Here is a 25,004-nt window from a genome sequence, read left to right on the forward strand (position 1 = left end):
GGTCGGTTGGGCCTTTGACAGCGGAAGACCAATGTGCCCCACCCTGAGCTAAACACAGCAGAGCTGGAAAGTGTCCGATGCTAGCTTCCTTTGGGTGTGACTCGTGTGCTAATGAGTCTGTGTGGCCATGTAGGGAGGGATCACTGAAGCCAGTCAGGGTCTCATGTAGATTAGTGCAAAGTCTGTACAAGCCACTCTTCCCCCACCCCCCAAGGTCCACAAGCAGACCGACAAACAACCTGGGCTGATCAGCTGGGCTATTGTGGGTATATCATGTGCCTTAAATCAGTGTTTCTCAGTCCTCTCTTGGAAGCAAACCTAGTCAGTTTGGTTTTCAGGATCACGGACCAATCAAGATCAAGTATTCATCTGCAGGATCACATCATACCTTATGCTATGAGTTTATCTTGTTGGGCAGACTGGATGGACCGTACAGGTCTTTATCTGCCATCATCTACTATGTTACTATGTATGTTATGTTACCACCATGAATATGCATGAGAGACAGCTCTACATGCAATGGATCTTTGCTGTGTGCAGATTTGTCACATGTATATTCGTGGTGGTAACCCTGAAAACTTGACTGGCCAGGAACACTTATGGAAGAGGGTTGGGAAGCAGTGCCTCAAATGACAATTATGAAGCTGACAGTGGATATTTATTGCCACAGTGTCATAGCAAGCGTAACTGCAACAGAACTGGATATACAATGCAGGCAGCCACCCCAGTGCATCTGGTAGCAGCTCACGGTGCTTCAGCGTTCCATGTCACCGTTGCGTGTGCCCGCCCCGGGAACCCATGGTGCCACTCCTTGAACTGCAGTGACTCTCCTGTCTATCCTGTGGACTGGGAGCTGGTGGTGCTCGGTCACTGAAGCAGAGATCTGGTGCACAGTCTGCGATGGGGGGAGGGGAGTGGGCAGCGGATAGGAGGGTCTGAGAGGTCAATCTGGAATGTGGAGGAAAGTTTGGGGGATGGACTGAAAATGGGGAGCGCTCTTCTTGACTTTTAGTGGGTCATTCAATTTTATCACCCTCCCCCTATCAAGATTCAAAACTCGGTTTTGAACGGGTATTTTTCAAGCAAAGAAAACCCTCTTCCCTAACCCCCTCCCACCCACAAAAAAAAACGTTTGTTTAAATTGTCTTTAGCATATAACTTCAGTCTTCCAAGAGATGAGCGTTCATTTGCAAATGTTTTCATGTTGTGGGGAGGAGGAAGAGAGGCGTGCCATCCACCCCTTTCCCGTTCTTCAGATCCCTTCCTTCAAACTTAGCAGCAGAAGAGGTGGAGGGAGTCTGTACAATAACCCTGCAAACAGAGAAGAAAAGAACATAATTAGCAGGTTCTGCTCTTCGAGTGGCCAGTTAACCGGCTGGGAATGGCCACCGACAGATTTAACTGTCGTCTTGGCTGATAGCCAATAATTTTCAGCGGCATTTAACTGGTTATCACTTCTGAAAATGCCCGGTTAGCACCAAAAATAGAGCCAGTGATGAGGGTGTTCCGGGGGCATGACTGGTTACGTCCCGATATTCGGAATGTAACTGGCTAGGCTTAGCGGCCAGGCCTATCTTTGCCTGCTAAGCTATGGCTGGTTAAGTCTGAAAATATTGACTTAACTGATTATGTGCTAACAATCATTGAAAAAACGAGATATTAATTTCCAGTCACCAGAAACAGCCCGCCATTAACTATCCAGGTAGAATGCTGGCAGTGGGCAGGCAAAGCGCCATCAGCTGAATATCGGGGGGGGGGGGGGGGGTTACTCATATTGAAAAACAAGGACCCCTGACTCAGGCACATGCCAATACAGCCGTGTCACGTCAATAATAAAATTTAGAATCAAAGTGTGGATCCAGTGATATCATTAATCTGCCCTGGCCACTTTTTGCTGTTCCTGTGGAACATTTTTGTTCTCCTGTTTCTCACATGAATAATGCATAATTGCTTTGCCACCTCTTTTGTATTTAAGTGTACACTTATGCCTCAAAAGTGCTGATATTCTGTTCATTTACATGCATGTACATGCCGTGCCCAGTATAAAACAGCCCTTTCCGTGACTGACAACATTTATGCACCTAATTTTAGGCACAAGCTTATTGGCTGATGTAAATGCTTGTGCCTAACTATGGACTTAATGCTACGCTAGTATTTTGTAATGTAATTGTCAATGTACAATTTGTATTTTGCATGCATCATCCTTAATTTGTAGTGACCCTCTGTATCATTTACATACACCTTAATAGCAAAAAGCGGAGATGGCCAGGGGGAATAATGATGTCACTAGAGCCACACTCTGGTTATACATTTTATTGTTGACCCAACACGGCCGTGTTTCAGCAAATGCCCTGCGTCAGGGGTCCTTGCTTTTCAGATGGGCATGTAACTGATAGTATTCTAGAACCTGCTTCTGTAAGTGCCTGACCTGCCCAGGCCTCTGCACCCACTTTGTGGTAGCACAATATGGGGGAAAGAGAATTGGACTTGATATACTGTTTTTCTGTGGGGTTTTTTTTTGCAACTACACTCAAAGTGGTTTACATATTATATACAGGTACTTATTTTGTATCTGGGGCAATGGAGGGTTGTGACTTGCCCAGAGTCACAAGGAGCTGCAATGGGAATTGAACTCAGTTCCCCAGGATCAAGGTCCACTGCATTAACCACTCTTCCTGCTTACAAAGCAGCTAATTATTAAATTAAGCATGCAATTGACCCTATTCTATAACTTGTGTTAACTTGTGTGTTCCACTTCGCACGCCAAGAGATAGCATAAAATTGTGCACACAAGTTTATAGAAACTGGGGGCTAGAGCATAAATGCAAGAGGGTCATTCATATGGGTGTAGCATGGGCGGTGCTGTCACTCATGCACACAATTTACAGTATACTGTAATTTATTTATTTATTAGGATTTATTTATCTCCTTTTTGAAAGAATTCACTCAAGGCATGATCCCCCTTGTTGGGTTTAGGCACCTGCAGCAACACCAGGTCTACGGCTGGTGTAACACTGAACACCTAAGTTGTAGGTACACTACTGGGTTATGTTGGTATCCTACAACGGAGTCTGGGTGCCCAGGATCTGGTACAAAATCGGGTGTCATTGCATGGCATTGAAGTGCCTAAACAGAAACACCTACTTACAGAATCGTACCCTGAGTGTATAATTTAGATATCTACGTTCTTGATAGAGAGAAAAAGCAGTTATAATTTCTAAATTGTAACGCTCCATTTAGTGTTACAGGTAACTTTTCAAGTGGTTCCTTAGACGTCAAAGTGCTGCTGAAAATTCATATAACTTTAAATGGAGTGTTCTACACTTCCAAACGTTGACTCCTGTTGGGTCTCTCCTAGGTTTTATTTGCTCCTGGTTTAGCACCGAGCCAGGTTCACCTTATCACAAACTTAATGGCTCAGACTATGGGTGTGAAGCTTGTGCGTTCTCAATCATGATTAATGCCCACAGTTCCAGTCTTGGCACACTGGCATAAGCCAGTCCCAGTGTGGTCAGCTGTTCCCAGGCCTGGCTGCGTAGCCTAGCTCCTCGTGGCACATTTCAGGTACTTTTGAATCGTTCTCAGCCGCTTGGGATGTGTGTCATACCTGAGCTCTGAAAATCAGCGCTGGCATCCTGAAGGAGCGATGCTGACCTAAGGGCGGTTTCCAGCTATCTGGATCTGATTATTTCCTGTGGACATAAAAGTAACCCAAAATGTATTTTTGTTTGTTCTATTACAAATGTATTTCCCACACTCTCTGAAAGTTGAGGTGGGTAACCATAAAAAACATACACAGTAAGATAAACAAACATATACTAAAACAAACATTGCTAAATCACCAAAAATTCTAAAACAAACATTTGTAAGAACCGTGCTGTACAAACTTAGATAAACATTATAGAGGTCCACCATGCAGTGCAGGGACCCTCAGGAGAATCATAGATACACATTATAAAGCTCTATCTATAGCTCTTGAATTTAAGTACATAAGTATTGCCATACTGGGACAGACCAAAGGTCCATCAAGCCCAGCATCCTGTTTCCAACAGTGGCCAATCCAGGTCACAAGTACCTGGCAAGATCTCAAAAAAGTACAATATATTTTATGCTGCTTATCCTAGAAATAAGCAGTGGAGTTTCCCCAAGTCCATTTTAATAATGTTCTATGGCCTTTTCCTTTAGGAAGCTGTCCAAACCTTTTTTAAAACCCCAATAAGGCTATAAGCGCCTTTACCACATTATCTGGCAACGAAATGATTGCTTCTGACATCACACACCTAAGACAAAGCTTTATAGAAAAAACATAGTAACATAGTAACATAGTAGATGACGGCAGAAAAAGACCTGCACGGTCCATCCAGTCTGCCCAAGAAGATAAATTCATATGTGCTACTTTTTTTTTTTTATTTGTACTGTCCTCTTCAGTGCACAGACCGTATAAGTCTGGCCAGCCCTATCCCCGCCTCCCAACCACCAACCCCGCCTCCCAACCACCAGCTCTGGCACAGACCGTATAAGTCTGCCCAGCACTATCCCCGCCTCCCAACCACCAACCCCGCCTCCCAACTACCAGCTCTGGCACAGACCGTATAAGTCTGCCCAGCACTATCCCTGCCACCCACCACCGGCTCTGGCACAAGCCGTATAAGTCTGCCCAGCACTATCCCCGCCGCCCAACCACCAGCCCCGGCACAGACCGTATAAGTCTGCCCAGCACTAGTCCCGCCTCCCAACCACCAGCCCCAGCACAGACCGTATATGTCTGCCCACACTAGTCCTGCCTCCCAACCACCAGCTCTGCCACCCATTCTAGGCTAAGCTCCTGAGGATCCCTTTCTTCTGCACAGGATTCCTTTATGTTTATCCCACGCATGTTTGAATTCCGTTACCGGAAAAGTTAATATTTGGGACATGATTCATTTCAGAGAGTACCTGAGGATCCACCAGAAATGTGTATTTGGCTCGATCCACCAGAAGAACCAGAAGATCCACCAGAAATGTGTATCTGGCTTGATCCACCACCACCAGAACTTTGACTCCACGATCCACCGGATGAACCAGAGGATCCTCCAGAAATGTGTATTTGACTTGATCCACCAGAAGATCCGCCAGAACTTTGACCCCACGATCCACCGGATGAACCAGAGGATCCACCAGGCCAAGAACCTGTGTAAGGAGATAGAACAATTGTATGATTGCTTATGTGTGAGGACTCAAAAACTGCTTGCAGGTGCTAAAGGCCTGCCGTGTCCCTCCCTCTTCCAACAAGAAGTTTGTGTTGGAGGGGGCAGGATCCAGCAGGCCTAAGGTGGGGACAGCAGTTGGAACTGTAGGATGCCAGGGCAGAGAAGAGAGCTGGCAGTGGATAAAGGGAGAAAGCAGGCCACAGAAAGGAAGGGGGAACTGCTGGATGGTGGTGATGGTGATGGCTGTGGTAGTGGGAGTTGGAAAGGAGAGATGCTGGACACCCTGGAGGAAAATAGGGAAGAGGAGATGCTAGGCTATGGAGCCTATCAGAATCATTTGGGTTGGCCTTAACTGCATTTCGAGGCTCTATCGTTCAGTGCTAGAGAGACTTGAGAAAGTATGGGAAAGGTATCTGAGATTTGATTCATTTCAGAGGGTTACCTGAAGATCCCCCAGAAGTCTGAACTGAACCGGATCCACCAGAAGAGCTTGAGGATCCACCACCTCCCGAAGAACCTGTATAATGAGATGGAGAGTTTGTATTTCTGAGTAATACTATTCCAATAGACCGCTTTATTGCCAAGTACGCAGGGTAATTGTACGGTGATTGAAAAATAAATGGCGGAATCTATGTGCACTCAGAGGGTAATTATCAAAAGGTCACCTAAAGTTACATCTCGGGTGATGTGCACTAAGTGCAAATTCTATAATGGTAGTTACGCGTGTAAATGCTGATATAGAAATACTAGCGAAAGTCTGAAGTTACGTGCCTGACTTGAGGTGGAAACACACCATCCCCCATGTTCTAAAGAGGTTGCCCAAAGTTGGTCAACTAGGGCAGATGCGAGGTGTCATTTAATAATTGACATTAATTGGCAACAATTGAATGTTGCACCCGCAGCTGCCCAGGCGCTATTCTGTAACATCAGCGCCTACGTTTTATAGCGCACAACTCCAAAAGGGCATGGCTATAGACAGAAGTTAGACGTGACATTAGAGAATACTACCAGTTGCATGACCAACTGCCATAAAGTAGGCATCAGCATTTGCACCAGGATTTGGCAGGTGTGAATGCTGGTGCCCAAAGCTAGGTGTGAGATCCACACTAAAGGCTAGATTCTCTATACGGTGCCTGAAAATTCCATGTGGAAGAAAAATACGCCTAGGCGTATTCTCTAAAGTGCGCCTATATTTTAAAGAATAGGGCTTACATTTTCGCAAGGTATATAGAATACGCCGAGCGCCTTTCCATGTGACCAAATTTAGTTGCGGCCATTTACACCATGTTTTACTTGGTGTAAATCCCAATACCTAAATTAGGCGCAGAACAGGTGTATTCTATAACAACGCACATAAATTTGAGAAATGTTCATGTGTCATCTATTCAACTTAGAATTTAAGTGTACCATGTGCGAGTTGTGCACGTCAATCTTAATGCCAATTAGTGCTGATAATTGCTTAACATCCAATTAACAGCGCTGATTAGCTAGTTTACCAATTAAATTATGTGCATTGTTATAGAATATGCTTCAATTTCTGCGTGGAAATTAAGGCGCCGTATATAGAATCCTGGAGTAAGCTAGTATTTTATTTATTTGTTTATTTAGATTTTGCTTACACCTTTTTCAGTAGTAGCTCAAGGTGAGTTACATTCAGGTACTCTGGATCTTTCTCTGTCCCAGGAGGGCTCATAATCTAAGTTTGTACCTGAGGCAATGGAGGGTTAAGTGACTTGCTCAAGATCACAAGGAGCAGCAGTGGGATTTGAACTGCCTACGTGTGGACTGCAAGACCTGTGCTCTAACTACTAGGCCACTCCTCCACTCCATGCTCCTCCCCGGTCCATGCCCCCTTGCAGCATCCTGCTCATGCCTTTCTCAATTCCAAAACAGTGGCCACAACCTCCCATTGCATTCTTGCCCGTAATTTTGAACAACACAGGATTCTCCTGCTCTGAAGAACCCACTAGACCACTAGGGTCTTTAGAAGGTAGGTCCAGGAAGGGGGAAGGCGGGCAGAGCCATGGTGGGCAAGTCAATGTAGGGGATGGGTTTTCTCTCAGGGGGAGTGGGAGGCTGACTCGGGGGGGGGGGGGGGGGGGGCAGTTTAGTGGGGGTGGGGCCACACTTTTGTTTTCAGTTCCAGTTCCGGCTGAAACCGAGCCACGGATTCAGTTTTGTTCTGCTTCTAGTATCATTTGCCTGCTGAAATTCAGCATTTAGGTTCACATGTTGATGTTTGCCATAGACGTGGCGTAAGTGGGTGTGCCTAAACATTGGCATTTAAAAGCCAGATGCTGTTATAGAATTTGCGCTTAGCATCCTGTATTTTGGCAGCCCTATCTAGTGCATTTTATGGAATTGCCCCTCATATTTTCTGCTTGCTAGGACCCCGATGCTCAAAGCTCCGGTGCTAAAGTGAACACCGCCCGCCCATACCACAGGAACAGCCCTCCAATGCTCAGAGCTAATGGCATTCAAATTATATGCATGCTATGAGACACAAGAGTTTCACAGTAAGCCCAGCTCTTCTGCGCATGCGCCAGGCAAACCCAGAAGTGAAGCACACATCAGCACTGTTCTGCACCTTTAAATATAAACTTTTCAAATATTTTTTTTTAAACCTGAAAGGCTTATATTTAAGTGCAGAAAACAGGCACCAATGTGAGCTTTCACCAGTGTTGCCAGGTGGGCGGTTTTACCGCCCAATTGGGCGGTTTTCCGCGACCCGCCGTGGGAAATTTTTGCCCGCGGCGGGTTGCGGTTTTTTGGGCTTCTTTTTTTTCTTTTGGGCGGTTTTCAGGCGGGTTTTTCGGCTGTGGGGGGCGGGGTTAGTGACGTTTTGGGCGGGGCTGATGACGGGGGAGGCGGGGCCGATGACGAGGAAGGCGGGACCGGTGACGGGGGAGGCGGGGCGGGGGTGTCAGGGGCGGGGTTTGAGTTTGGGCGGGTTTTGGGCTGTTTTTAGGCTGGATTGGGTGGGAAAAAAATTTTCCACCTGGCAACCCTGGCTTTCACTTTTGTTTTTGCATGGACTCGTACACATTTGTTTCTCAGTACTGGCACAGGCTTCTTTCCACTTCCAAAACTTGCAGATCTTAAACAGAAAAATCATAAGAAATCCTCTCTTCAAACCCCTCAATGTCAGCTCCGAGCTGGCGGTAGGTTTCTAGTGTTAACAGCAGGGTTTGTGTGTTCATTGTTCTCCGAGTATTGGGAAGGAATAGCAAATGACCTTATTAACATAAGTTTTGACTACATTTAAATATAATTTACAGCCATCATTGGTGTTCACGCCCTTGGAACGTTCTACGCAGATTAGCACCAGTGCTTATTGGCTCTAACGCCAGTGTTAGGAGCAACAGGGCCTAGGAGAGGTGCAACAGGTCCATCCCTAGTTTCTTAGGAAGGAGACCCCCATTGAAGGTGACAGGACTATTTTAATTATCCAAAGCAGGTACCCCTATTACCTGAAGAGGAGCCTGAGCTGCTGGAAATCCCATCTAGGCAGGGTGGAGGGCCTCCACTTCCAACAGAGACTGTAGGAAAGAAATACCAAGTTGTGGGATGTTGTAAGGCAGCACTACCACAGTCACAGCATTAGTGAATCATGGTTAACCATTCCCAGGTATGGTCAGTGACCACAGCCACAGCATTGTCACATCATAGTCAACCATTCCTTAGCCAGAAACATACCTACTCTAGATGAACCTTGAGATGAACCTTGAGAAAATGTTTTCACTTTATCACACCCTAGAGAGACAGGGATGTCTTCCAGTTTCATGTTTCCTAGAAGAAAAGGATGAGATATATTGAGTTATTTGGGCATCAATGGGGCACATTTCTGTACATCCAGGAGACTGCCATAATTCTACCAACTGTTTCCCCCTTCTCCCAACTTTGATTATCACTGTATGAAGTTCTTATGTCTCTGAGGTTATATTATTTTATCTATATGGACGATATTCAAGTTATATTCCCTTTACAATCCACATTAAAGGAGTCCTATGATCTTGCAAATAGATGTTATGATTTAATTGGTTGAATGCTTCCTTTCTCAAGCTAAATTTAAATGGAACCATTATGTTACGGGTGGATAATAAAAAAAAACCCACAATGGCAGAAAGGACCCTGAAATTAAAAGTCTTGGAGTAATCCATGACCCCAATTTAGATCTGGATCTTCAGGCTGGACAGTTGGGAAAAAATGTTTTTTTTTGTTATTTACGCATGCTTTTTGGAGGTAGGTGATTTTTGTTTCACTCAAGGATTTACAAAAGATAACACAATGCTTGGACTATTTCATTTGGACTATTGTAACATTCTTCAGCTTAGACTTTCCAAGAAAGCTTTGGTTGAACTTCAATTATTATAAAATCCAGCAGCAAAGATTATTTTACAAAAGTCTGGACTAAATCATTTTTGAGATCATTTCCTTGACTTCCTTTAAAGGTAGGATAGAATTTAAGCTTTAGGATTCTGCATGACTTATGTCCTTCTTCTTTAATTAATTATTGGAAACTTTTCACCACACTCGATCTTCTTGGAGTATTCACCGTAATAAGTTACAACTTCCCTTTGCTTCAAATACTAGGTTGCTTGCTAGTCACAAAAAATTTAGAGGAGTTGCATTAGAATACCAACAGAACTTAAAAGAGGGCAGGATTAGTTTACAAAATTGATAAAACATGCTTGTCCATATATATTTTTTGTTTCTATAGTTGAAGAAGTTCTTATAATAAACTCATTGGTATTTGAGAAGGTTTTATTATTATTTTAAATTTTTAAAATTATGTATTATCCCTCGGATTCTATATATCATGCTGAGAGATTCACGAGGAAATTTAAGTGTATTCCATAACACTGTGTATAACCTAATTGGTTAACTAGCCAATCAGCGTAATTAGCACTATAGGAGTGGAGGAGTGGCCTAGTGGTTACAGTGGTGGACTTTGGGGAACTGGGTTCAATTCCCACTGCAGGCACAGGCTTGTGACTCTGGGCAAGTCACTTAACCCTCCATTGCCCCAGGTACAAATAAGTACCTGTATATAATATGTAAGCCGCATTGGGCCTGCTATGAGTGGGAAAGCGCGGGGTACAAATAAAATAAAAATAAATAAAAATAAAATAAATTTAGAGAAGGGTGACAAAAATGATAAAGGGGATGGGACGACTTCCCTATGAGGAAAGGCTAAAGCGGCTGGGGCTCTTCAGCATGGAGAAAAGATGACTGAGGGGAGATAGGATAGAGGTCTATAAAATAATGAGTGGAGTGGAATGGGTAGATGTGAAGCGTCTGTTTACGCTTTCCAAAAATACTAGGACTAGGGGGCATGCGATGAAGCTACAAAGTAGTAAATTTAAAACGAATTGGAGAAAATATTTCTTCACTCAGTGTGTAATTAAACTCTGGAATTGCCAGAGGATGTGGTAAAGGTGGTTAGCTTAGCAGAGTTTAAACAAGATTTGGACGGCTTCCTAAAGAAAAAGTCCTTAGACCATTATTCAAATGGACTTGGGGAAAATCCACTATTTCTGGGATAAGCATATAAAATGTTTTGTATTTTTTGGGGATCTTGCCAGGTAATTATGACCTGGATTGGCCACTGTTGGAAACAGGCTGCTGGGCTTGATGGACCTTTGGTCTGTCCCAGTGTGACAATACTTATGTACATATAATTGGTGTTAATTAGAATTTATGCATACTACTTGCTAAGCACATTCTGTAAAGTGGTCTGCATACATTTTATGTGTGCTGCCAAAAAGGGAGCATGGCTATGGGCGTGGAATGGACGAGTCATGGGAGTTCCAAAAACCTACGCACAGGGTTATAGAACAATATTTCCCCAAGTCTAGTCCTGAAGTACCCCTGCCAGTCAGGTTTTCAGGATATCCACAATATGAATGCATGAACTTGATTTGCGTACACTGATATTTCATGCATATTCATTGTGGATATCCTGAAAACCTGACTGGCAAGGGGTAGTCCAGGACTGGCTTGCGAAACACAGTTATAGAATATGCCTGCTCTGTGCCTAACTTAGGAGCCGGTATTTACACCAAGTTTTACTTGGCGTAAATGGCCGCTAGGTGTATTCCATAAACCCCCTAGGTGTATTCTAGATTTAGGCGCGGTTTATAGAATATGCCTAGGCAGAATTTGGGGGGGGGGGGGGGGGGGGCGATTTTTCAGGCGCCATAAATAGAATCTAATCCTTTATGTTTAACCTGTAAATTGCTTAATGATGTGGTATGGATTTTTAGGATTGTTTTGTTATTTTAAATTTTGTATGTATATTATATTTATCTTGTAAGCCACTTTGATGTATTGCTTTAGGTAGGTTAAAATGTTTATTATTAATTTCTATGAATGCCATCTTGTAGAGACCATTGTTAGCTGTTGTCAGAGTTACCCTGTGCTGATTATTATTGGGATCTCCCTTTTAATTAGGGCTGCCCCACCAGTGACCTCTTGCCTTCCTGAAAGAAGCAGAATGAAATCTCCCATCTTATAGTATTCCCTTCCATCCACATATCCAGGCATGGATACCATGTTATTAGCTTGTAGAAAACATTAGAAATACTGGTTTACTCATAATTTAATCGGGAGCAACTGAGTGGCCGATATTGAAAATAACCTTCTATTGCTGGTAGAATTCTTATAGAGTGTGTGAGTTAATCATCTAAATTTGTTTTCTGTTGAATGTCTCAGCCTTTTATCTCCCACCCTTTATTAGGAGCAGTACCTGTCTTGCCACCTGTCCACTCTATAGTGTCTGAGATTTTTGTGCTTTCTCTACCCCTTGTTCCTCTGTCTACCCTGCTTTGCCTCTTCACCACACTCTTCCACAAATGCAAGATTCCCTATTCAAATACCAATGAGGAAAGTTTGCAAGGTGGGGAATTGTTTATTCTCATATCTTCTGACAATGCTTACCCAAGTGTACTATACCCGAATACCCTGGGAACAGGGAATCAGGTGGTCCTCCGTGGATTTTGGAGGAACCAATGTTGATAATCTGTGATGAGCTTATGGGTCTTACAGCTTGTGAACCAGATCCTCCATAGATTACAGAGGAACCAGAAGATCCACCACCACCGACATGGATAACCTGTGATGAGCCTGAGGGTCTTCCACCTTGTGAACCAGATGATCCTCCATAGATTACAGAGGAACCAGAAGCTCCACCACCACTGACATGGACAACCTGTGATGAGCCTGAGGGTATTCCAACTTGTGAACCAGATCCTCCATAGATTACAGAGGAACCAGAAGATCCACCAGAAGATCCACCAACGACTTGGATAACCTGTGATGAGCCCGAGGGTCTTCCACCTTGTGAACCAGATGATCCTCCATAGATTACAGAGGATCCACCAGGGACTTGGATAACTTGTGATGAGCCCGAGGGTCTTCCACCTTGTGAACCAGATGATCCTCCATAGATTACAGAGGATCCACCAGGGACTTGGATAACCTGTGATGACCCCGAGGGTCTTCCACCTTGTGAACTAGATGATCCTCCATAGATTACAGAGGATCCTCCACCAGGGACTTGGATAACCTGTGATGAGCTCCCACCATATCCGGTGAACTGTGAACCTGATGATCCTCCCTGGAATCCAGAGGAACCGGAAGATCCACCACTGATTTGAACAACCTGTGATGAGCCCCCACCATGTCCGGGAAATTGTGCCGAGCCTGAGGATGATCCACCACTGATCTGAATGGATTGTGAAGAACTTGAAGACCCTCCACTGCTTCCAGAATGCGAGAAGCCATAAGATCCACCACTGTTTCCAGACACAAACACAGACCCGGCAGAGCCACCAGAAGCTCCTGCAGAACCTGGGAAGAAAGGATGAGAGTTACAAAAAAGGATTTACTGGGCAATTCTATAAACTGGGAGCTAACTGGGTACACAGGTACGTATATGCTAGCATGCTGCCTAAGCACTGTTTTCTGCAAATACCCACATAGCACATATTTCAAAGGGGGCGTACATAGGCAGGGCTCTTACTTATGCACATAAACCTAAAGAATACTGTAAGTTATGCAGGTACTGCTCACACTTAGCACCAGCTCTATGGTTCACGAAAGTGCTCACATCTAAATGTTGTGTGTGTGTACATACCCAGTTAAGTTAGTATTTAATAAAGGAAAGTAGGCATCTTCTTTCCTTTAAAGAACAGGCTCCTACCATGTGCCTTTCAGGCATCAGAAAGCTTATACATAAGTATTGCCATACTGGGACAGACCAAAGGTCCATCAAGCCCAGCATCCTGTTTCCAACAGTGGCCAATCCAGGTCACAAATACCTGGCAAGATCCCAAAAAAGTACTAAACATTTTATGCTGCTTATCCCAGAAATAGTGGATTTTCCCCAAGTCCAATTGAATAATGATCTATGAACTTTTCCTTTAGGAAGCGGACCAAACCTTTTTTAAACTCTGCTAAGCTAACCGCCTTTACCACATTTTTTGGCAACAAATTCCACAGTTGAATTACACGTTCAGTGAAGAATTATTTTCTCCGATTCGCTTCAAATTTACTACTTTGTAGCGTCATCGCATGCCCCCTAGTCCTAGTATTTTGGGAAAGCATATACAGAAGCTTTACATCTACCCATTCCACTCCACTCATTATTTTATAGACCTCTTTCATATCTCCCCTCAGCCATCTTTTCTCCAAGCTGAAGAGCCCCAGCCACTTTAGCCTTTCCTCATAGGGAAGTCATCCCATCCCCTTTATCATTTTCATCGCCCTTCTCTGCACCTTTTCTAATTCCACTATATCTTTTTTGAGATGTGGCGACCAGAATTGAACACAATATAAGCATATATAAGTTATACTTAGAAACATAGGCTCCAGAAGCGAAGCCAGGTTGAGGGTGCGGAAAGCAGACTGCTGATGGCGCCAGCGCGTATTTTAAATGCGACAGATCGCATGAAAAATAGAAGCCAGTGCCATCGGAAGTCTGTTTGAGGAAGCGGCTACCCTCCTGGCGACCCATTTAGCTACGCTTCTGGTAAGCCCACCATTTCTTTGCCTAGATTTATGAGCCTATTGCTGAAAATCAGTGCTAAGCTTAACTGTCATTCCCCCTACCCTAAATGTACCTGTTGCCACCCACATTTTACGCCCCTAAATTTAAGAGTTGAAGGAAATTGTGAGCATAAATTTAGGGCATTCAGCTCTTGAATATTGGGGATATGGTTATTAAGTAATTTTAGATTTTATTTTTGCAAACCACCTCAGTGTGCTCATGCTTAAGGGGTGGTAAATTGTTTAAATTATCAGTATCGTCAAAGGGTTAGAGATCATAGATTTGATATACCATATTTCTAATATATAAGTACATAAGTATTGCCATAATGGGACAGACCAAAGGTCCATCAAGCCCAGCATCCTGTTTCCAACAGTGGCCAATCCAGGTCACAAATACCTGGCAAGATCCCCAAAAAGTACTAAACATTTTATAGTGCTTATCCCAGAAATAGTGGATTTTCCCCAAGTCCAATTTAATAATGGTCTATGGACTTTTCCTTTAGGAAGCCATCCAAACCTTTTGAAAACTCTGCTAAGCTAACCGCCTTTACCACATTCTCCGGCAATGAATTCCAGAGTTTAATGACACGTTGAGTGAAGAAAAGTTTCCTCCAATTCATTTTAAATGTACTACTTTGTAGCTTCATCACATGCCCCCTAGTCCTAGTATTTTTGAAAAACATAAACAGACGCTTCACAGCTACCCATTCAACTCCACTCATTATTTTATAGACCTCTATCATATCTCCTCTCAGCTGTCTTTTCTCCAAGCTGAAGAGCCCTAGCCGCTTGAGCCTTTCCTCTTAGGGAAGTTGTCCCATCCCCTTTATCATTTTCATCGCCCTTCTCTGCACCTTTTCTAATTCCACTATGTCTTTTTTGAGATGTGGCAACCAGAGTTGAACACAATATTAAAGGTGCGGTCGCACCATGGAGCGATAGAAAGGCATTATAATGCCCTCATTTTTGTTTTCCATTCCTTTCCTAATAATACCTAACATTCTATTTGCTTTCTGTGGTACAACCAAAGAGCTTTACATATTATCTACAGGTACTTTCTCTGTCCCTAGTGGGCTCACAATCTAAGGGGTTGATATTCAGCTGGTGAATGTTTTTTAGCTGCCACTAGCGTTTTCCCCTGGATATTCAGTGCTTTGCCATGTCCAGGCACCGGCATTGAATATCCAGGCTTATGCGGCTGACTATCTCTTATTCAGTTAAATGGGATATTATTTATTTACTCTCAACAATGCCCAGAACAGGTTACAAGATTACAGTCATAATAATAAAACATAATACAACACTTAACATAATAAAAACATTCAAACATTAATTTTAGCTGTAAATCGCCTGCGTGACACCACATAAAGATAGGACTGTTTTGTGTGGTCCGATTTGACCACTAAAATTAGAGGGTTAAGTGCTGAATATTGACCGCTAAGTTTTCGTACCTGGAGTCACAGTAGAAATCAAAGCCAGTTTCCCAGCTTCTCAGCCCGCTGCACTAGCCATTAGGCTACTCCTCCATTATCATTATTTATACTCGTATGATTATTTACACAGGGGCCCTTTTACTAAGCTGTGGCAAAAAGTGGCCTGTAGCAGTGCGAGCGTGTCTTTTAGGCATGCGCTGGGTCAGTTTCTGCCACGTCCTGGAAAAAGGGTCTTTTTTTTAAGGGGCTGGAAAATAGACGTGCGGCAAAATAAAAACCAGCGCACGTCCATTTTCAGCTTGAGACCTTACTGCCACCCATTGGCTTAGTGGTAAGGTCTCATGCGCTACCCAGGCAGTAGGCATGCAGCGCACGTCCACTGCTGTTTACCGCCGGGTAAGCGCCACGCAGTACAAAATAGAATATATTTTCTACCGTGTGTTTTTGGCACACACCAAATTCAGAATTATTGTCCGGGGCACGTGGCAACCAGGGGCGTAGCTAGGTGGGGCCACAGGGGCATGGGCCCCCACAGATTTAGTCCTGGCCCCCTCCACAGCGCCGCAAGGTACCTTTGCTGGCGGGGGTCCTCAACCCCTGCCAGCCTTAGTCTTCTTCAGTGCTGGTCTCTGGCGCGTTTGCTCACTTCGCTGATCTGTGCTGTGAGTCCTGACGTCCTGCACGTTCCTTTAAGTGAAACTGAGCATGCTCAGAACGTGCAGGATGTCAGGACTCACAGAACAGATCAGTGAAGTGAGTGAATGCGCCGGAGACCGGCGCTGAAGAAGACTAAGACTGGCGGGGGTTGAGGAAACCCCACCAGCAAAGGTACCTTGCGGCAGTGGGGGGGGGGGGGGGGAGGTCAAAAGTGGCGGGGGAGGGTCGACGGCAGTGGGGTTGGCGGCTGGGGGAGGCAGGCTAAAATGTGCCCCCCCCACCTTGGGCTCTGGACCCCCCTCCCGCTGAGGTCTGGCTATGCCCCTGGTGGCAACCAGGCGGTTACTGATTTGGTGCACGCTGGATGCACGTAGGCTCTTACGTTCCTTTGTAAAAGGGCCCCACAATGTACCCAAGGAAGGTTTATAGATTTTTATTTTTGCATTGTCCTCATCCAACAGACAATTTGTGGCCAACAGCATTATTGGGTTATTTTTATTAATATTTTCAGTAACATGACTTACATTCCAAATCTCTAACATTTCACTCAATGTTATAGTTCTGCACTCAGAGGACATGGTAAAAGCAAGGGGGGGGGGGGGGGGTTGGCAGCAGAACAAGAAAGAGAAAAAGGTGTTGATGTTGGGAGGGGGAAAAAGAAATGCAAGACATCTGGTGGAGGGGGGGGGGAGATGGAGAGATGCTATATATGGGAGAGTGGGAGGATTAAATAAGGGAAGGGGAGATGCAGGACTAGGGGAGGGCAGTAGGGCTGAACCTATTTGTTTCGGAGCTGTGGAAGCACATGTGTGCAAGACTAGACTGATGGGTTTCTGTTTACATTCTGTAATACAGCTAAAGAAGTATGGCTTCGGTGAGGGTTGAGGAGGAGTGGGGTTGATGGTAGCCATATTTGAAGGGAATCTGCCAAAACCTCATTTTGAAGGCTATTTGTAATGTTAGATTGCACAGTTGCACTACCAGCAAGATGGAAGGAAATTAAATGAATTGGCATCATCTGTGCTGGGGGAGGGGGAGAAGGATGAAGAGAGGGCCTTGAAGGTCAAGGTGACCAGCACACCATCCACCTCCTTCGTGCAGGAGATAATTTTGCCACTGATTTACTCACCCCTCCCTGCATCAACCGCTCTCTACACCCAAAATAATATACAATTATATCCCCCAAATTACAAATCATTAAAAATTCTTAAATTCCTCATTTCCCTCCCCTTCCAACAGCATAATCCAACTTCTCCTCAGCTTTCACCATCCTCTTCAAGGAAGTGTCAGGTTTTTAAGGTTTTCTGAAATCTCTCATAATGATCAATCATATGGAATTCAGGTGGCAATTTTGAGAATCACCACAGAAAAGGCTCTATCTCAGAGACTAGAGCCTCCAATATGGCACATTGACGGGACTTCTAGTCCCTTGGCTTGACTTACATTGCAACCTGCTCCCCTCCTTGCCATCCTCGACACTCCTGTTTGCTCCCAGATACCCATAGCCCTCTTCCCTTTCCCTCCCTGCATTAGGCATAACTTACCGGAGCCGCTGGAACCCTGCATCTGAATGGTCTGGATGATATTACACAGTGGCAGGCTCATATCGACGTTTCCCCCTGCTAAAAAATAAGATAGAGGCCACGAAAAGAATTAAAAGTGCATTCATCACACAAGTAGATCCAGGCAGGCTACTGACATTTTTAAAATGTAAAATGTATATGCCACTCAAGCTACCATTTTTGGTGGTTTACCTCATGGCACAGCGTCTAATACAAGACCAGTAAAACAAGGGACCCTTTTACAAAAGGATGGTAGGGCTACTCTGCGGGTAGCTCGTATGAAAACAACACTACCGCCGGGCATGCCTAGGCAGCCTGTGGTGGTTCTGTTTTTGGCACACACCGTTGTGGGGAGTAGGTATGCCTGGCGGTAATTGGGCAACGCACGGCTATTGCCACATTCTGCCTGATTACCGCTGGATTAGCGAGCGAGCCCTCATTGCTTCCTAAATATCTGACAGTAAAGGTTCAGGCAGTACTGGCCGCACACCAATTGAAAAATGAATGCATGACCATTACTGACATAAATTTAAAATATAGGCCTTTTTCCGCCATGGTAAAAAGTGGCCTTAGTGGGCTTCAATTCCATGCAGCCACACTATCGCAAACCACTTTTTACCGCAGCTTGGTAAAAGGACCCCATAATGTGTAATATCATAAATCACATGAAAAACAAGCAAAATAGCATCAAAAGACATTAAAAAGCCACTTTAGATATTTTCTTGCTGTGACCATACAAATAAATAAATAAAATACAGAGACACTCATTCTGCCAATGTAATCATCAGATAAGCATTGGTCTGCCACACCTAGAACTCAAATGCCTGTCTGAACAGATAATTTAGGGCTTGATATTCAGCCCGTAGCAGTCATTGTTTATGTCTCTAACAGCTATGGGCTGAATTAAGCCCGGATAGTCAATACTGTGCCATGAATATTTGGATAACTATTCTCACCAGGGGCGTAGCAAGACTTCGGCGGGAGGGGGGTCCAGAGCCAGAGGTGAGGGGGCACATTTTAGCCCCCCCCGGCGCCGCCGATCCCCCTTCGGCGGCGCCGCCGCCACCACCACCACCACCACCAACAACAACTTTGACCCCCCCTGACGACCCTCTCGACCCTCCCTCCTGCTGCCAACCCTCCCCCACCGCCTTTGCTGGCGGGGGACCCCAACCCCCGCCAGCCGAGGTCCTCTTCTTCTGGCGCAAGGCTTCGTTCTGTTTCTGTGAGTCTGACGTCCTGCACGTTGTACGAAGCCTTGCGCCGGAAGAAGAGGACCTTGGCTGGCCGGGGTTGGGGTCCCTCACCAGCAAAGGTAGGTGACGGCAGCAGTGGGGGAGGGTTGGTGGTGGGAAGAGGGGGGGGTCGAAAGGGTCATCAGCAGGGGGGTCCAGGGCCAAATCTATGGGGGCCCAGGCCCCCGTGGTCCCACGTAGCTACGCCACTGATTCTCTCCCAGAAGTTATCCGGGTACCAGCTGATATTCAGACTGGTGTCCGGTTAGCTTGACAGATAAAACTAGGACGGTCTTTTTGCTGTCCTAACTTTATCCTATTACTTGTTAGTAGACTGAATATCACTGCTAATCAGTTAAATACTGGCTCTGTTCAAGCTCTGGCCCAAGACACGGCTGGTGGACATTCAGGGCCCAGGGCAGAAACTGGGGAGGGGGGCCTAATGCAGGTCTTCAGCCTATGTCTTCTTCAGCTTGAGGCAGGTTTACGTAGTATGGGGTGCCCAGGGCAATTGCCCTGTTTGCCACCCCCCTAAAGCTGGCTCTGCCCCCAGAGCACCACTGCACCAACTGGACAAGTCCATCTGGAAATTACAAAGAATAAGAGCATATTTTTCAAAAAAGGCCTTCCAAATTCTAGCCGAAAGCCTTGTCTTGTCCCAAATAGACTACTGCAATGCAGTCTACGCAGTCTACGTAGAGAATACACACTCAAACTACAAACAGCACAAAATACCTCAGCACGCCTGATTTGTGACACGTCCAGATATGATCACACCACGTCACTGCTGCAATACCTACACTGGCTACCAATAAGAGCAAGAGTGATCTTCAAAATTTGCGCCTTTGTGTACTAGATTGTATACGGTACTGCACCAAATTACATGATGTCATTAGTCGAACCACCACAAGCTATCCGCAAGGAAAAACTGAGACACTACCTCATCATACACCAGCCCAGCTGTAAAGGAGTGACCTACAAAGCAGCCCACACCGCAAACTCCCTATATAACGCCGCAAGGTGGTGGAACACATTGCCAAAGGACACACAGCATGACATCACCTATGAAAGTTTCTGCAAAAAACTCAAAACTTATGATCACCTAAACTTCCAGAAATCATTAAAAACTAACCTGTTCGAAGAGGCATACCCTACCGACCCAACTTAAACACCTGTATCCTGCAACACAACGAAACTAAAGCTCGTAATGGACATGTAATAATTCTTCCTCTCTACGATTCCCTAATGTGTTTATCAGTGACGATCCTAGGTCGGCTGCCACCCGGGGCAGATCGCCAATGCGCAACCCCCCCCCCCCCGGGTGCAGCACGACACCCCCCCCCCCGGCACAATGACACCCCCCAGCGCATCAACCCCCCCCCCCCCCCAGGGTGCATTCTTGGCTGCTGGGAGCAGCCGTGTGGCTCTCGGCTCCGCTGGCTCCCTGCTCCCTCTGTCCTGGAACAGGAAGTAACCTGTTCTGGGGCAGAGGGAGAAGGGAACCAGCAGAGCCGACAGGTGCGCGGCTGCTCTTTGCACCCCTCCAGCAGTGTGCACCCGGGGCGGACTTCCCCCATCACCCTGCCCTTGGTACGTCGCTGGTGTCTATACACACGAACCTTATTCTACCACAACATTACTGTATTTGTTCATACCGGAATTGGTGAACGCCTTTACGGTACTATGTAAGCCACATTGAGCCTGCAAATAGGTGAGAAAATGTGGGATACAAATGTAACAAATAAATAAATAAATTTCTGTACAAAAAATTCCAGATGATCGATGCAACCTAACGACAAACGACAGACAGTACAACAAATATACCCAGATCACATTACTACACTACCTCCCATTTATATCTTTTCTACCTCTCATGCACCCCTGACCTGCAACTGGAATGCTTGAATTGTATATTGGACTCTATTTGTACATCTGACTCTATTGCAATTCCAAAACAGCAACCAACAGGTCAAGGTACATAAGTACATAAGTAATGCCACACTGGGAAAAGACCAAAGGTCCATCGAGCCCAGCATCCTGTCCACGACAGCGGCCAATCCAGGCCAAAGGCACCTGGCGAGCTTCCCAAACGTACAAACATTCTATACATGTTATTCCTGGAATTGTGGATTTTTCCCAAGTCCATTTAGTAGTGGTTTATGGACTTGTCCTTTAGGAAACCGTCTAACCCCTTTTTAAACTCTGCCAAGCTAACCGCCTTCACCACGTTCTCCGGCAACAAATTCCAGAGTTTAATTAGGTGTTGGATGAAGAAATATTTTCTCAGATTTGTTTTAAATTTACTACACTGTCATCACATGCCCCCTAGTCCTAGTATTTTTGGAAAGATAAGGAAACACCCACGTATAGTCAAAAGGCCAGTACAAGCAAGTAGGGGTGGACCAAGAAATCTCATCTGCTAAAGGTAGGTTGAAGGAACTTTATTCAGCACCAGATATGACCCGACACAGGGCCGTGTTTTGACGGAACCACTTTGTCCTTCAGGGCTCAAACACTTCTGATGAAAACCACAAAGTGTACATGCAGAAGGTAGAATAAAATATCTTGTAATGACTTCGCTGCGAAGTAGTTGAAACTGAACGGGCGCGGGCTTTACATATCTGCTTTAACCTACCTTCGGCTGATGAGATTTCTTGTCAACCCCTACTTTCCTGTACTGGCTCCATTGTAATTCCGACAGAACTTAATGTAAGCCACATAGAACTGGGTCCCCGCGTATGTGGGGTATAAATCCATTAAAGTAAAGTGGCGGTCACAGGCAAAATTTAGAGGCTCTGCCCATTTAAATGTTTCTGAATATTGACTGATAGCCAGCTCAGCGGGATTTAACTGGGCAGGAACCTCTCCTGCTTGATTTGACCCTTTTGAACATCAGGCTGATAAAGGGGATGAGATGACTTCCCATGAGGAAAGGTTGAAGCATCTAGGGCTCTTCAGCTTGGAGAAAAGATGGCTGAGGGGAGATATGATAGAGGTCTATAAAATAATGAGTAGAGCGGAACGGGTAGACGTGAAACGCTTGTTTACTCTTTCTAAAAATACTAGGACTAGGGGGTACACAATGAAGCTACAAAGTAGTACATTTAAAATGAATTGGAGAAAATATTTCTTCACTCAACATGTGATTAAACTCTGGAATTCGTTGCCAGAGAATGTAGTAAAAGCAGTTAGCTTAGCGGGGTTTAAAAAAAGGTTTGGATGGCAACCTAAAGGAAAAGTCCATAGACCATTATTAAAATGGACTTTGGGAAAATCCACTGCTTATTTCTAGAATAAGCAGCATAAAATTTATTGTACTGTTTTGGGATCGTGCCAGGTATTTGTGACCTGGATTGGCCACTGTTGGAAACAGGATGCTGGGCTTGATGGACCTTCGGTCTGTCCCAGTATGGTAATCCTTATGTACTTATATAGGATTTAATTGTGTAAGGTCCCATATAAAGTTCAAAATATAAATAAATTAGGGGGTGCAATGGGGATGGGAAGGGATCTCCGAACAGAGCATGAGCCACTTTCAGTGAAGAACAGAGAACAATTTTGTCCAGAACAGGGGTTCTCAACCCAGTCCTCGGGACACACCCAGCCAGCCAGGATTTCAGGATAGCCACAATGAATATGCATGAGATAGATTTGTATACATTGGAGGTACTGCATGGAAATTTCTCTCATGCATATTCGTTATGGCTATCTTGAAAACCTGGCTGGGGACTGGGTTTAGAATCCCTGCACCAGAACATTGGATTCTGTCTGAGGAGAGCTGTAGTGTCTCTGTAAGACTTGTTACAACAGGTTGACTAATTAAAAGAGGTTTGCCCAACCACGCCTGTGTTCATTACTAATAAGGACACTGACTATTTTTCTAGCATCGTATGCTGGTGATAAATATTTATATGTAATAAAACCTTGGGGAAAAGTTTATAATCTTAAGAGAATGCCTGAAGCAAGTGGAGCTGAAGTGACTTGCCCAAGCTTACAAGTAGTGTTTGACATTAACATTTTTGGTGATTAATTCTTCAGCAGTCATAACGAGTTTTCAAAAACTGCATCTCCACCACAACCTGAGGAAATCAGGAGGGTGCTGCGGGACTGGTAGTCATCAGCACCCATCCCCCACCTCCTTTCCTTGCAGCTTTCACAAAGGAAAAATGATGTCAATGCATTGATCCACAGCAGCTGATGTATGTGGTAAAAGATGAAAAAGGATTTATGGGGAAGCAAAACTTTTTATATGAGAAAGACTTGAACCAAACCAAATTGTGGGCGATTTTTGTTAGAAATAAAGATGATGATCAGTCATCCAGAAAAATATGATCCAGTCCTAGGATTACCTTTGCTGCACTGATGATGAACTTGTGGCTCCGGTTCCTCTAGAAAGGGCAGGAACCTACAAGTCCCAGCATGCAATGTGGATAAAAGCAAGATTGAATTAACCTGTCTATGCTGACATGCAGGCACCTCTGGCAGAATATGAGAGACCAGGCAAGTCAATCGCAGTTTATATGAATATACCTCAAGTGTATTCACAGGCCTTGCTTTCCCAAAGTTTCGACACCCAAGACCCTTCCTCAGGGGCTGTAAGGTGTTATGGTGTTTGATGGTGCAGGGAGCCAAAATGTCTTCAAATATGGTATGTAAATAAATGTGAATGTTAGGAGGACAATTGCCCTGGGTCCACATGCCACAGAGGCTCCAAGCCTGCCTCAATCTGATGTAGGAATAGTTTGAAGAGGGCCTCAGCATGTCTAACACCAGCCTGGCTTATCTGTGCCATTTGGCATATTAAGGTGTGGGAAGAGGGTGTGCTCTTTCTTCCCCAAACTAAGGAAACTTAGTTTCTCACTCCTGCTCCCCCCCACTCCAATAAGAGTATTTGCTTACCTCTAGGGTCCCGGCATGGCAATGGACTCGAGTCTGTGGGAATAGAAAGGAGGGTAAAACCCATTAACTTGGGTAGGAGTCATTGGGTTACAAAACAGCATTGTTCTTTCCCCCCTTTAAAACTTTCTTCCATCTAATTCCCAAATGACATAAAATGTCATCTCCTACACCATAAGAGGCATCATTTAAACTCTGTATTAGTAACTTTTGCAACCTATGAGTCATTTATAGTGAGAGGCTACATCTTATAGCATAAGAGACATCCCTGGCTTCTAGTACCTACTAACTTATCATAAAGCCCCACCAGCCAGCAAGAGATGTAAGCATTAAGAGACATCCCTTCTAGTACCTACTAACTTTTATTATAAAGCACCCATAAACCAGCCAGCATGAGATGACAACTCTTACAGCATAAGAGACATCCTTGGGTATTTAAGAAAACTTACCAGAAAGCTGGAAGCAGGGAATCAAAATTAAAAGGCAATACGAAATCATTTTGAAAGGAGGACTTTTGCTTTCCATCCTTGGGGTTCTGGGTGGATCCTTGCTCCCTCTCTTCTAGTCCTCTAAGCTTCTGTGTCTGCCGTCTTCCTCTGTCCCAGCCTCTCACTCCTAATGGTATTTATACCATGTGCAGGGAGGAGGCACCTCAGGTGTGGTGCAGTTCATACGATTGATCGATCGGAGCTCTCTTGTCATTCCTCATTTGTGGGTGGGAAAGCATTTCAGGAGACACACCGTGGGGTGTAACACTCCTTCACCTTGCCAGTGCTTCCTTTTTGGAAACATGAAACTCGTTTTTCCAGGTGCCTGGGATCAGTGGCGTACCTAGGGTAGTTGACACCCGGGGCCGGTCATTTTTTAACACCCCCCCCCCAAATCCAGTACTAGGCATACCGAGAATACAAAACATTCAGGACCTATAGAGCGATTCTACCATACCATAAGCAGTAATTTCTACGAGTCACACAAGGAAAG

At 44.9% G+C, this 25,004-nt stretch overlaps 1 protein-coding gene across 1 annotated transcript; it reads right to left on the minus strand.

Annotated features, from left to right (window-relative positions):
- Window positions 1–429: 429 nt before the first annotated feature.
- CDSN (corneodesmosin) lies at window positions 430–24,646 on the minus strand. The gene is made up of 10 exons (XM_030197393.1): window positions 24,473–24,646; window positions 24,027–24,059; window positions 17,875–17,952; window positions 12,129–13,040; window positions 8,886–8,978; window positions 8,660–8,728; window positions 5,632–5,706; window positions 4,936–5,169; window positions 3,608–3,692; window positions 430–1,311 (listed from the first exon to the last, which is right to left on the minus strand). Exons 1-9 carry the CDS (start codon window positions 24,546–24,548, stop codon window positions 3,655–3,657), a joined length of 1,608 nt encoding a protein of 535 aa, XP_030053253.1. The 5' UTR covers window positions 24,549–24,646; the 3' UTR covers window positions 430–1,311; window positions 3,608–3,654.
- Between the last annotated feature and the right edge of the window lie 358 nt (window positions 24,647–25,004).

Source organism: Microcaecilia unicolor, chromosome 3, assembly GCF_901765095.1.
Source record: "Microcaecilia unicolor chromosome 3, aMicUni1.1, whole genome shotgun sequence".
Taxonomy (NCBI): Eukaryota; Metazoa; Chordata; class Amphibia; order Gymnophiona; family Siphonopidae; genus Microcaecilia; species Microcaecilia unicolor.